We start from the raw sequence: 15,212 nt of genomic DNA on the forward strand, positions 1-15,212 counted from the left end.
TTCCAACCTTCAAATTCTATGAATTGTAGACTATTAACAATCATATGCTTCAAATCATTAATAATAAGAAGCACAGAGATTTCACCTTCACATCCAACAACTTAACAAAGTAAGCCAACTAGCACTTACTGTTTAAAGATAGGTATGGTCAATGTTGGAAGAGGGGCTGTGCTAAGACAGGCACACTAATACACCGATGGTAGAGCTGTGAACTGGTCCAATTATCATGGAAAGTTATTTGGAATTATGCTAAGAAAATGAACAAAATGTCTAAGTGCTTCGACCCAGAGACCTCACTACTAGGGATATACCCTACCTAGGTCAAAGACAGAAAGGTCTCATACACCAAAATAACCATAGTAGCAATATTTTTTTGTGGTAGCAAAGAACTGAAAACAAAGTAATACCACAGATTTAAAACTCATTTTACAGACGGACTGAGGCTCGGGAGACCTAAGTAACTTGCCTAGGGTCACACAGTTAGGAAGTGTCAGAGGAGGGATGTAAATCCAGTTCTTCCTGACTTCATTTCCTACCCAGCTCATTTCCTGGACTTCATCACTGTCTCCAGCAACTCATTTTCCAGCAAGACTGAATTAATTCTGAAACTCACACCTCCTCTGTACCCTGTGGCCCTAGGAACCTCTCCCTCCCCCTAACTGGAAAGAGTGGAAGGTAGACATGAGAGCTCCTTCCAGATCCTCCATTTAATGAGGGGGCCCAGTACAGTCACCTCATTTCCTACTGGATTACAGGTCTTTATCATGACCCTCTGCAGGGTGCCCTCTCCACGCCTTTCTTTTTGTGATGTCTTCTTCCATTACATTGTAAGCTAATTGAGGTCAGGGACTTTCTTTTTTCCTTTCATTGTATCCACAGCACTTAGCACAGTGCCTGGCATATAGTAGGCTATTAACTGACTGACTTCAACTCCAAAGCTCTATCCCCTACACTGTGCTGCCTCTCTATCATCCAAGTAGATGATGATGATCATAGCCAATGATAACCAGCATTTATGTACTGCTTTAAGGTTTGCAAAGCACTTTACAAACTATCTCATTTTTATCCTCACAACACTCTGGGATGTAGGTCCTACTATTACCCCCTTTTTCCACATAAGGAAACTCTGACAAACGGAGGCTAAGTGTGTTGCCCAGGGTCACACAGCTAGTAAGTATCTGAGGCTGGATTTGGACTCAGGACTTTTTTTCCCCCCCAAGGCAATTGGGGTTAAGTGACTTGGCCAGGGTCACACAGCTAGTAAGTGTCAAGTGTTTGGTCTGAGGCCAGATTTGAACTCTATCCATTGTACCACCTAACTGGCCCTAGGACTCAGGACTTCTTGACTCCCAAGTCCAACCCCTCTACCCACTGCACCTTCTAGTTGCTGATCCAGAGATTGGGAATAGCTAAACAAACTGTGGTACATGAATGTAATTGTGCCATAAGAAACAATGAGTACAAAGAATTCAGAGAAGGCTGAAAAAACTTATTTGAACTGATACAGGATGAAGTAAGCAGACCCAGGGAAAATATGTATGCATAATGACTACAACAATGTAAATAAAATGAATATTGTGTAATAATGATGAAGCTTGGTTCTGTAGGAGAGGGGTGAAAATAAACCTCCCTTGCATCTCTTTACAAGTTAAGTAACTGGAGGTGTGGCACACTGTCTATACTGTCAGGCAGATGATGTATATGCCAATACCATATTGTCTAGTGGTACTGCCCAGTACCCAGGTATTGGTGACAGGAAGCAGAGGGGGATTACAACTCGAATGCCCAGCACAATGAAAATCAAGGTCATTGAACCACCTAAGGACAAGTCATCTCTCTGGATTAGAAATTCCAGTCTGGCCTCCCTTGTCCCTTTTCCAGTACACGTGGTTAAGCAAGCAGGTGTATGATCCATCATCCACTGTCCGCTGCAAATGCTTCTAGCATTCTAGTAAGGTAATGAAGTGGATAAAACACTGAACCTGGAGTCAGGAAGACCTGAGTTCAAATCCAACCTCAGACACTTGTCTAGCTGTGTGACCCTGGGCAAGTCACTTAACTTGTCTACCTCAGCTTCCTCATCTGTAAAATGGGGATAATACCAGTACCAATTTCCCAGGGTGGTTGTGAGGATAAAATTAATAAAAGTGTTATTATTATTATTGTTCTAAATTGATTGGTTTTTTTAATTTTTATTTTTGTCGAAGGTTGTGATATAATAAATGCTCAAAAAAGAGATAGGATTGGCATGGCTTTATTTAGTTTTGGAAGATACTTGACTCGGAATTTAAAAGTAGAATAGTGAAAGTGAGTGAACAGTCTAAGAGGCAAACATCCTCAAAGTTTTACAATGTAATGCATTGTTACAGAGAGTTACTTGCCTCAGTGAAGGCTGCTCTGCTCTACCAAAAGAGCTAATTACATAAATCTAGACAAGGGAGGGGGAGGTAGGAAGGAAATAATATTGCTTACCCGTATATTATGTAATTTTTTTTTTTTTTGGTGAGGCAATTGGGGTAAAGTGACTTGCCTAGGGTCACACAACTAGTGTCAAGTCTCTGAGGCTGGATTTGAACTCAGGTCCTCCTGACTCCAGGGCCAGTGCTCTATCCACTGTGTCACCTAGCCACCCCTATGTTATGTAATCTTAAAAAAAAGTTTTGTATCTGCCACCTTAATATTTGTTCCATTAAAAAAAAAAACCTCAGAGCCATAATGGTGCCCCTCCCTTCCCACACAGCCACCCCGCAACATAGATATGAATGAAGGCTTTTTCCACTCTTCCTGAGAAGTAGTTCAAAAGAAGTGTGAGATGCACAGATTTAGAGAATCCACCCCCAATGGACTACATGGACTCCTTTTGCTGGACCTGTGGTAGAGCATTCCAAGCTAGTATTTGTCTGATCAGTCACAGTCAGACACACTGTAACTTGACTCTAACATAATAATGTCATTTTGGTCCTCTTCAAGAAAGAGGGACAACAACCAACTAATCAACCAAGAGTTCAATGAGATTAGTGCCAATTCTTGAAAGAGGGGAGAAACTTTACTTGTACTTGAACTAAGACTAGTTCAAATAAAAGTGCACATGTTAAAGAAGAAAATAATAATCAAAGGAAAAAAACTAGGCAATATCAATATATATGTATATGGATTGAAAGTATTTTTTCACTATGCTGGCTTTTTGCCTGTAAAATGTAAGCATTATTATACATTTCTAACCTATTTTAATTCTATCTAACCAGATCCAAGGAAGAAAGCGAGCATTAATCAATCAAGTATTTATAGATTGTCTAGTATAAGAATGCTACTTTACATATTTTCAGGGACTCAAAAGTAACACAACATATCAACCCTGCCCAGAAGGAGTTTACAATCCAATGAAGGCGAAATTGACTCATGTTAAACAACAGTGACCAAATACAAGATAAAAGAAAATTAAGCATTAAATTATGTTAGACTTAAATCACAAAGTCAAAGCAACTCCTGAATACAAACACTGACTGAAATGTGGCCCAATCTGAAAAATTACCTTTTGACATGTAAAAAAGATCTTCATCAAAATATTCAGTTGTATTTATGAATAACAAATGTCAGAATACATCTCAGAGGTGCTTTTTAATTTTCAAACCTCAAGATTAAGTTCTTTCTTTTTTGATGTTACAAAATATGAAGGGCTAGACTGAAATTCTAGACCAGTTTGGGCAATGCTGGGGCGAGGAACGGGTAAGCAGCATAAAAAGAAAAGTAAATTGTACCTGTAATTTTTGCTTTTTTTCCACTGTTGGGAAGAGTTCCATCCAGAGACTGAGCAGAGTGAAAAGGTTGACTTTAGAAAGCCTTGGCATTTGGCCTACAATAATAGAAAACATACTTTAAAATATTACCAATACTCATGAAAACAAGCATTCTTTGGCTTGTCAAAACCTTAGTGCTGTTCTGCTCTCTTACTTTTCAGAGAAGATGGAACCAGGAAGAGGTTAGAAAGGGAAAATGATCTTTCAGGATCACTAATTGCTACTAAGGTGGGTTGGCTCTAAGGTGGTGCAGTAGGCAGAGAACTGGACCTGGAGAGCCAGGATGACCAGAGCTCAAATCTGACCCCTGCCTCTGAGGATAAAATGAGATCGTAAAAAGTAAAGTGCTTTGCAGACCTTTCGATGCTAGCTAGCTGTTAGTACCAGGAAGAGACAGCGGTACATCCCAAAGTTACCCCTAGGAATCCTGCAGGGTTTGCAGCCGGAGCCCGCGTGGAGAAGAGTCCCGGCCCGGCTGCAGCAGCCTAATTAAAAGCGACCAGGGACACAGCACGAAGACAGGGCCGGGGGTTCGGGTGAAGTGGGGGTCAGAAGGTCAATGCACAACTCCGGTCAGAGTGGGCGGGGCCAAGGTCTGGGGCTTCCCCCGCCTCCTTTCAGCCCCGTCCAGGCAGGGGGGCGGAAGGTCTGGGCGCGAGCTACAGGAGGAAGCGGGGGAGAGCCCCGCAAGACAGTGGGGCCCAGGACTTCGGGACAGCGCCGAGGAGAGCTCCTGGAGAAAGCCGGAAGGGCAAGGCGGAGCTCCGGGGCTCGAGGTCAGGGTCACGGTCAAGGTGCCCGGGCACTCACCGGTCACACTGCCAGTCTGCGTGCTCACTGACCGCCCGGCCCCCGCGCCCTCCAGATTTTGCATCTGTTCCGCTTCTTTCAGCCTGACCCCGGAGGTCTCTGCTGCCCGCGGGACTCCCCTGCGTCAGGCATGATCCTGGCCCCCCCTACACGGTACCCCTTCCGCCTTCTCTGGGCAACGGTAAAGCAACGGCCGCCACGGCGCGCAGAGCCGACGTCACGCCTCCCGCCACGCTCCCTCGCTACCTGGCGCATTTCTGTGTCGTAGGGTGCCAGCGCACGGGGGCGGGGTGAAGAGGGAGGAGGGAGCGAGGAAGAGCGAGAGAAAGGGGAGGGGCTACAGGAGGGGGAGAAGGGAAGGGGCGGGCCTTGGCCAACAGCGTCCCGTCAGGATCAGAGATGAGAAGAATTATGGTGCATCTATGTAGATAACGTATCTACATGAATAACCCCCTTATGTTGTGCTTGAGGAATCAGGCCCGGGGTCACACGGGTGTTATATAGAGGGGACCTTCTTTGAAGGCAGGCTGAGGGCTGGGGGTAGTGTTAAATGATGACATTTTTGAGATTTACAAAGTGCTTTTCTCACAAACAGGGTGGGATGGTGGGAATGGTGGAGTCAGCCCTGGAGCGGGCCCTGAAGGATGTAGGATTTGAGCCTGTCCCGGGGGATGGGATTCAGGTTTGGGGGAAAGCGTGGGAAATGGCATTCGAGGCAGGGAGAATGCTGTTATCAAAAGACTGGTATGGAGGAATGAGCAAAGTGCTGTAAACAGTAGATGAGTATGGATTTTAAGGGCCATTTATTTGGGTTTCTTTTTTAGGGCACTGAACCCTTAAATCTTCAGAAACCCAAAGTCCAAGCAAACATACCAGTTTCTAAAAAGTGACTGACAGTGAAGACATCAGTGCACATGAATAATGCCTGTATTTTTCACTCCTGACATGCATAAGATTATGTTAAGCTCAAGGTTTAAATCATGACTGACGTTCCGGACCTGGACAAGTCAGAAGAGGGATAGAGAAGTTCTAAGTAAAATTGTCTTTCCCTTCATTACATGAAAATTATTTTATATCCTGTAGGCTGTGGTGTAAGTATATTCCCCAGTATCACACAGTTCTTAACTTATCTGTCTTCCTTGCTGCCTCCTCATTTGTGTCCCCAAGATTCTGCCCTTGGCTCTCTTCTTTTTTTTAGCATTCTCTTCCTTGGTAAGTATCCACTCTTAAGTCTTCCTCTGCGCATCTATACAGGTGACTCCTGAATCCAAGCATGGGAAACCTGTGGCCTTGAAGCAATATGTGGCCTTCTAAGTCCTTGGGTGCGGCCTTTTGATTGAGTCCAAGTTTTAGAGAACAAATCTTTTTATTAAAGAGATTTGTTCTGTGAAATTTAGATTCAGTCAAAGGGCCCTACTTGAGGACCTAGAAGGCCACATGTGGCCTTGAGGCTGCAGGTTCCCCACCCCTGCCTGAATCTATACTTCTAGCCCTGACCTCTCTTTTGAGCTCCAGATCCATATGTTTACCTGGCTATCGAGCATTTCCACCTGGATGTTCCACTGTAACCTCAAATTCAACTAGTCCAAGGTTGAAGTCGATATCTCTCTACATGTACTCCTTCTGACTTTACTCTTTCTGTCAGTGGCTTCACAAACCAATTAACCAAACCGACCAATTTCCTATGTTCAGATTTTTAACTCTTCTCACTTCTTCATCTCTTGTACCAAATCAGTTAACTAGTCCTATCAATTTTACTTTCTCAAGATCTTTAAAAAATTCTCTGTCCTCCTTTCTGCTCCCATTATCACTGTTCTTACATAAGTCTACCTTACTACCTACCCGGACTATTGCAGTAGCCTTCTCTAACAAGTATTCCTTCTTCTAATTCATTTTTCCAATCCATCCTTCTTACTACTTCCAAGCTAATTTTTTTTTTTTTTGGTGAGGTGTTCAGGATTAAGTGACTTGCCTAGGGTCACATAGCTAGTAAGAGTCAGGTGTCTGAGGCTACATTTGAACTCAGGTCCTCCTAACTCCAGGGCCAGTACTCTATCTGTTGTACCACTTAGCTGCTCCTCTGCCAAGCTAATCTTATACAGGATCTGGTCATTTTGTGTTTCTGCTAAAAAAAAATCTTCAATGGCTCCTCATTTTTCAGTAAAGAAGCCCTTCATAATGTAGTGCCAGTCTACCTTTTACAACCATATTTTATGTTGTTTTTGTCCACATGCCCCTCCACATATCCTCTAGTGACAATAATTCTTTGTTCCCAAAATCTGCCCTGAAATCTCTGTTTAGGATAGCCTTCCCCTCATTGTTTCTCATACCTGGAATGTCTTTCCTTTTTTTTTACTCATGGAATTTCTATCCATCCATGAAGGCCCAACTCAAATAACACATCTTCTCTAATCTCCCACTTGTCATTAATGACCTTCTTCCTCAACTGAGCATAGCAATTTATTTTGTACCCTTGAAAGATATTTATGAATTGTGTATTATGTTTTCCTATTAATTTTGACATATAGATAGATCATAAGATCATAGTTATAGATTTGGTAGGCAGTAAGGTGGTGGCGCAGTATATAGAGCACTGGGCTTGGAATCAGGAAAACTCATCTTCATGAGTTCAAATCTGTCCTCAGACACTTACTAGATGTCCTGGGCAAGTCACTTAACCCTGTTTGCCTCAGTTTCTTCATCTGTAAAAGTGAGCTGGAGGAAATGGCAAACCACTCTATTGTCTTTGCCAAGAGCTTCAATTGGGGTCATCAAGATTTGGACACAAGTGAAATGATTTAACAGACAGATTTGAAAAGAATGTCAAAGGAGACCATCTAGTCCAACCCCTTCATTTTACAGATGAAGAAATGGGTTCAGTGAGAAGATTAAGATTGATCCTGTATAATTTTCTTACTGATCCTATTTACAATTAATTGCTTTTGTCCCGTAGCTACTTAAGTCATAGTTCTCTGTTTCTGAACTTGATTCAGAAGTCAGCAGGTCTATAATAGGTTAAGTTTAGAAATCCAACTCTCCTGCAAATCACCAATCTATTCTTGCCTCAAGGAATTTAGCTGACCTTGGAGGATGCATGTGAACACAAGAAAGTCAGGACCAGTATCTTTACACCACCAAGCCATCCTTCAAGGATGTCTGGTTTATTGTCTGAAAAGAGTTGGTCTGTTATCTTTTGACTTTGCACCTAGACTCAAACAATGAGCACTTTTTAGGCATGAGGGGGTTGGTGTTAGTCCCCATTACCAAACTTTCACCCAATAATGTTGTTCCCCGTGCCTCAGCTTTGTAACCAGTCGTGTTGTCCTTGATCTCATGATGTCTTCTACCCTGTTCTGTTCTTTGTTCTATATTCCCCAAAACCTATAAAAGAGCAACCGTTCTTTTACTTGGGGTCTTTGACATAAATGGAGGCAAATAAATGGAGGATCAATGGTGATCCCTTTATTGTCAGGCAGCATGCCCTTGTTAATAAATGTTATCTTGCTTGAAGAATTGCCTCAGTTTACCCTTTTGCTAAATATTGCCCTTGACATCAGAAAGGATGAGTAATTTGCCTACAAGTCATACAAGGGTCAAATGTCATGGCTCAAGGTTCTTTTACTCCAAATCTAGTAGTTTTCCCACTGTACAACTCTGCTTCTACAGAGCAAAAATAAAGAACCAAAATGAGTAAAAGATGTAGGTGTACAATTGAAACAGACCTGTTTAAACAAGTCATAGGTGCCATTTTACTTTGTATTTACTTATCTGTGCATATTTGTGTTGTTTCTACCAAGGATGATGATGATAAAATAATTGCAATAAGGTTTGCAAAGCACTTTACAAATATCTAATTTTATCCTCACAATGTGTGGGGATGTGGTATATTTAATTATTATCCCTATTTTACAAATGAGGAAACTGAAGTAAGTAGAAGTTAAGTGACTTACCCGGGGTCACATAATTACTAAGTTCCCAGGCCACATGACTCTGGTTCCAGTGCACTATCCACTGAGTCACCTAGTTGCCAATGGATCGTGAGCTACTCAAGGGGAGGGACTGTTTCATTTTTGCTTTACCTCAAGCACCGAGAATGGTGTCTGACCCATAGCTGGTGTTTAATAAGTGCCTGATGCATGTTGTTGAATGAGGAAAAGAAATATAGGTTGATTATAATTTCTCACAGAAGTCTAACCAGTATAAAATAATTGCCATAACTAGGAGTCCAAAAGAAATTGAAAACTCTCTTAGAAAACACTTGATTTTCTTTTCAAGCAGAAAAACATGGTAGCCAAGGGCAATATAAACTTAGACTATATGCTGAATATAAACTCAGAAGGATAATAGAAAATTCCAAGTAGTAATGTATCATGAAACAGTGTGAAGCAGTTGAAAGTAAAACCAGTTTAAAGAAAGCTTGGCAAAAGACAATTAAGCAGTCATCTTGATGACTTTTAAGAATGAAACTGGAAGGAGGACCTCAGGCAAACAAAAGGTGGAAAAAAATGTCCACATAGAAAAAAAAGTGGATGATAACACTTGCTGTCTGGATTGTGATATGTAGTAGGTTTATCAGCAAAAGAGAAAAGAAGAAAATCGATGTATTGGGCATGCACAAAAAAATTTGAACAACAAATTTTAAAATCCCAACTAAATAACACAGTAAGAATTCTGAAAATTAAAGATGGGATTAATAAAACTGTAAGCAAAAAGACCATTTAACTAATAAATAAAACTAGGAGCTGAATTTTTAAAAATGTAAAATAGATAAACTGCTGACCTGATTTTTTTTAAAGAGACAAAATTGTATTGAAAATGGAAAAAAAGAATTTTAATATTTGAAAAAAAAATAAAGGAAATTGTTAGAAACTATTTTGTCCAAACAACATTATAACTTAAAATAAAGAGATAAATACTTAGGAAATTTGTAAAATACCCTCATTAGCAAAAGAAAAAATAGATTATTTAAATAACCCAAATATCAGAAAAAGAAATTGAATAAGCCGTAAGTGAACTCTCAATTAAGAAACAAACAAATTCCAGGATAAGATGGATCCACAAGTGAATTCTATCAAACATTCAAAGAACAATTAATTCCAATACAATATAAATTGTTTGCACAATAAGAAAAGAAGACACCTTCCTAATCTCTTTATAGGATACAAATGTGGTCTTGATACTTAAACCCAGGAGAAACAAGCAAAGAAAGAAAACAAGACCGATATCCTTAATGAACATTGATGTAGAAATTTTAAATAAAATATTATCAAGGATGCTACAGTGACATGTTAGAAAGGTTATGACCAGGTTGAGTTTTACCAGGAATGCAGGATTGGTTCAACATAAGGAAAACTATAAATATAATAAACCATGTTAACAATGGAAATAATAAAGGTGATATGATTATATCAATAGATGCCAAAAAAAGGCCTTTGACAAAATCCAACACACATTTCTGTTAAAAACTCTATAAATCATATTTATTCAATAGACCTTTTCTTAATGTAATAAATAATATTTATCTAAATCTAAGAGCAAACATTATATATAGTGGAGAGTTAGAGATCTTTTCAGTAAGATCAAGAGTAAAGCAAGGGCACCCATTATCATAACTACTATTTAATTATAATTCTAGAAATATGAGGAAAGAAAAAGAAATTAAGGGAATAAGCATTGGGAAAGAAATAACAGATTTTGTAGATGATGGTATACTTACAGAACACTAAAAATTAATTGAAGCAACTAGCAAAGTTTCAGGATAAGATTAATGCACATAAAGCAATATTCCTATATATAAAAGCAACAAAATCCAACAAGAACTAGAATGAAAAAATCCATTCATAATACCTACAAATGCTATGAAACACTCTCAAGTGTCTCTACCAAGATTCAGCCAAGGACTATGTGAATCTAATTATAAAACACTTTTTGTAGAAATGAAGATCTAAATAATTAGAAAAGCAATTGCTTATGGATACATTGAACCAATACAATAAAAATGGCACTATCACCTAAATTAATTTGATTATTCAGCGCTGTGCCAAACTGCCAAAAGAATATTTGTAGAATTAGAAAAAATAATAACAAAATTCACGTGGAGTAATTCATATGGTCCAGAATCTTTGGAGTAATAATGATGGTGATTGTAACAAACTTTTTTGTCAAGCAGAAGGCCCCTCTCTTCTTCAGAGATTTGAGCAAAGGAGACAAGAATGGAAGAGGATGAAGAGGGGGTTTGAGGTATGGAATGGAAGAAAGAAGGGAGCTTGAAATATATGGCTTCTATTTTCACAACAAAGTAGGAGATGAGTTTCTCAGTTGAGAAGGGAGAGTTAGAATTGGTAAGGGAGTCTGAGAAAAATAGAATAGCTTACACGGACGGTATGATAGTCAGCCAGGAAAAAAAGAAAAAATAAAGCCATGCAACAGTGAAGGCCTCTGTTGAAGTTAGATAACATAAATTTGTAGTGAAATCAGTCAGCATGGTTGTATGTATGACATTCTGTAAAAGTGCTAAGGAGCAAGTGAGTAGCAAGAGAGAAGGTAAATGGCAGGGGTAACCCAGAATTAGGGTTTGGTGAGATATGACTGGCAATGGGACAAAAGAGTAGCTAATTACGATCTTTCTGACTCCCAGGCCAGTGTTGTAGCAACTGGCCACCTACCTGCCCAGAGAAGGAGGTAGACTACTGTATAACACCAAATAATTAATTCAATCCCAGAAAAGGAAAGAGAACCAGATGTAACTGAATTAAAAGAGGGGAAAAAAACCTCCTGGTCCTGATGGATTTAAAGAACAGTTAATACTACACAAATTGTTTTAAAAAATTAAGACAGAAAGCACTCTGCCAAACTCCTTTTATGAGATATAGTCCTAATACCTAAGCCAAGAAGAATAAAGCAAAGAGAACTATAGACTAATAATATTAATGAATACTGAGTGATTCAAAATTCCTGTCAAATGGTCCACAGCAATTTAACCAAGAAATTATTCATTGTGGCCAGACTACATATATGTGTATGTGTTTATATATGTATATATATTTATATGTGTGTGTATATGTATATATATATATATATGTATATATGTTCTTGTCTAAACCATTTGGATGAAAGTTCTTTGTGAGCAAGAATTTGTATCTCTAGTAGGTAGTACTGTGCCAGTTACATAATAGGTTCTAGTGAACCCTTGGTGATTGATTAAAGTAGAATTTTGAAATGAGTTATTATGACCAGTTTTATCTATTCCAGAGCCAAAGACCTTTGTGGTGACGTGCACTTCTGGGGAATACAATCAATAGTAGGACACAATTGAGGGGTCCTGGTGGCCAGCATAACTCCTCTAGATATGCTAGATCCTTATTAATTAGCACAAGCAAAAAATATGTCTTTAAACACAACTCTGTATCAAGAATGAAGATTTCCCAAACTTAATCCTCAAAGGGCAAACTCCTGGCACCTGTTAAAACCCTGGAAAGTTAAAGAGAAGTCTGAAACAAACTCCAGATTCTCCTGATTGGACTAGTCACTTTGTTAATGGTAGTGCTGCCAACATGAATTTATCTTCCAGGGCTTTCCACATGTTATCCTTGAAACTATCTTTAGAAAAGTAAATTTTGTGTCACATTGATTAATAAGCTGTAGGATAAGAATATCTAAAACAAGCTAGAAACATTTTTGCTGTATGTGAGAGATGATGGTGAAAACCAGTGCCAAAGATATTTGGGAATCATAGAATTGGAGAATTTACCATTGGAAGGAAACTGAGAGGTTATCCAATTGAACTTCCCAGGGATAATCTTTAATCCAAGTACCTTAGAGCACCTAAACAATCTTGCAAGATGACCAGAGATCAAAATTTCACTCACTGCCAAGCTGTGATCCCAGAGACAGAAGGGAAAGCCACATGAAGCAATAGACTGCTGTCATAGACTTCCGGCCACATTGAACAGAGATCTGTAGCCAAAGAAAAGAATATTTATGTAGCTGAAACCATACATTGCCTAGTGAAAGCCAAAAATGGGCTTTCAATTTTCCAGATGCTTCAGATGAAAAGAATAGAAATAGTGCTGTGTTGTTCATCTAAAGTGAATAATTATATCAGTGGCCAGATGGCCATTTCAGAAGGAAAGCAACCCTTATCAGTCACCCCTCACTCTCCTCCCTTTTTCTGCATCACACCCTGTCTGAGAACCTTCGATTAAATGCTGGATACATTAGCCAGATGATTGTTATATGCCTCTGAAAGAAGGTTCAGTGTACTGTGTATCAGAACAATGTTCCCTGGGAAACAATGATTTAAACTTCCCCAAAGTAGACTAATATAGGGAAATTCAGTCTGCCTTAATGAAAGCTCTGAAAGAGCAAAAAGAAATGGAAGGAAAAAATAGAAATCTCCACATGAGACCTCAGATATTGGTCATATTGAATTAAGATCATTTAAATATGAAACTGGAAGGACAACAAATACACAAAAATGGCAAAGATCTATCAAGTTTTCTGAAATAAACTATATTCTCCACTTATGACACTGGAAACTCCACATTGGAACTCTAATGTCCCTGATGTCCTATAGGAGACAGTAGACATGGCATGAAAGAAAACAAAGACAGGAAAAGAAGCTGGACTAGACCAAGTATACATAAAAGAATTTTATATTTGAAGATACATAAATGTGTACTTATATGTAGACCAAGTATACTCTAGAAGTGTATGCTGGTGGCAACACAATTTTGAAGGCTCAATTCTCAAGGGTAGTGCAGTTCCTAGCACATAGAAGGCACTTAATAAATGCTTATTAACTGACTGACTGACTGACAAAGTATCAGAAAGAAGATATTATATGTTTGGGGGGGAAATCACACAAGAAAAGAAGGTGACAGAGAAGATCTCAATAAATACTGACTCACATGCCTATTTTCTCATCTCTACAAAATCTTTCTGATAATAATATATATAAATATGCAGGTCACCCTTAATGAAAATATAAGAAGGGAGCCAGAATCGATCACATCTCACATAGTTGACTGCAAGATACAGAGAATACTGTGCTTATTGTTTGATGAATTTTAAAAATTTGGTTCCATCGAGCAAAATACAGCCTTAAAAGTGTCTCCCAGTAATCAGAAGCAAATACTTCTGAGGAGGGTCAGGGTCAAAAGAAAGAATAGAATAAATGGGTGGGCAGGATAGGATTAAGGGAAATAGATTTAGCTTTTCACAGCATGTCTACTATGGAAGTGTTTTGCGTAACTGCACGTATATAACCTATATTTAGTGGCTTGCCTTATCAATGAGGGTGGGTGGGGAGGGAGGAAGGGAGAAAATTTGGAACCCAAAGTTTTAAAAACACATGTTTAAAAAAATGTTTTCACATGCAACTGGGAAATAAGAAATACGGGAAATGGTATACAGAAATCCATCCTGCCCTACAGGAAAATTGAAGGGGAAGGGGATAAGAGAAGGTGGGGAGAGATAGAAGGGAAGGCAGACTAGGGGAAGGGGTATTTAGAATGTATGCCATCTTGGGGTGGGGGGAGGGGCAAGATGGGGTGAAAATTTGGAACTCAAAATCTTGTGGAAGTAAATGTTGAAAACAAAAAATAAATAAATAAATAAAATTAAAAAAAAAGAAAATGATACAAAAAAAAGTGTCTCCCATATGCATGTTCAGATCATAGGAGGTTCCTTGATAAATGCAACAGCATAAATCACTTTGATAATATTCTGATTATTAATATCAAGAAGGCATCAAGGAAGATATATGATTAACAAAGATATTTGCCATCTGTTATAGAGAATGTCCAGAACAGCATCCAAATGGAAAAGGTATTCCCTATAGAGAGTGAGATGTTACAGATACTGTCTGTAAATGTCATTTTGCTGATCACATCAAGCCTTGAAACATTTCAGAACCTTCTAAATGAGACATATCACTGAAAAAGAATTCAGCCTGTCTACTCAGGAGAAAATCAAGGGGGTGAAGAATGCCTACTTTCTGACTATGACATGCAGTTAGATGGACAGCCCTCATACCTGATATAAAAATATGTATGTCTTTGACAGATACTGCAAAAGGATAGTGAACTGGATCCATAATTGAACAGGAGGAAGAAATGGTGTTGCATCATATAATTAATAATGAATTATGAGCATGAAGCTGTGCAAAGGATATCTTCAAAGAGTAGAATGACTGGGAAAGGGAGGCTTGCCAAGTTGCAAAAACAAGGGATAACAGATGAACAACCCACATGCTACACTGGTAACCATATAATGTTAGGATATCTAAACACAGCATTGGGTAGAATCCCTGAGAATTACAGAATGAAATATGCAAGAGTCACATAGGATGAAGTATGGTTGGGTTACAGGCTACCTACCCATCCTTTAAGGCCCAGTTTAAGTTCTGTCTCTTCCACAAATTCTTCTTAGCCCGTGCCAGCTTACAACAATCATTTCCTCTTTTTAACTTTAGTACCTATTGTCTATACTTACATTTGCCTCAAAACTCACTTTTCTTTCATACGTCTTTATCTCTGTTGAAGACACTACTGTCTTAGGCACACAGGTTCGCAACCTTCATGTCACCCTCAAACTCTCACTCTC

At 39.1% G+C, this 15,212-nt stretch overlaps 1 protein-coding gene across 1 annotated transcript in view; it reads right to left on the reverse strand.

Moving 5' to 3' along the window:
* CDADC1 (cytidine and dCMP deaminase domain containing 1) overlaps positions 1–5,317 on the reverse strand; it is a 43,751-nt gene extending 38,434 nt beyond the window's left edge. The window contains exons 1-4 of the mRNA XM_027848072.1: positions 5,197–5,317; positions 4,765–4,975; positions 4,608–4,726; positions 3,759–3,853 (exon numbers count right to left, since the gene is read on the reverse strand). Of these exons, the coding sequence (XP_027703873.1) occupies positions 3,759–3,853; positions 4,608–4,726; positions 4,765–4,975; positions 5,197–5,317 (546 nt within the window). The remainder of the gene's footprint in view (positions 1–3,758; positions 3,854–4,607; positions 4,727–4,764; positions 4,976–5,196) is intronic.
* Positions 5,318–15,212: the final 9,895 nt, after the last annotated feature.

Source organism: Vombatus ursinus, unplaced genomic scaffold (assembly GCF_900497805.2).
Source record: "Vombatus ursinus unplaced genomic scaffold, bare-nosed wombat genome assembly UNPS02005659.1, whole genome shotgun sequence".
Taxonomy (NCBI): Eukaryota; Metazoa; Chordata; class Mammalia; order Diprotodontia; family Vombatidae; genus Vombatus; species Vombatus ursinus.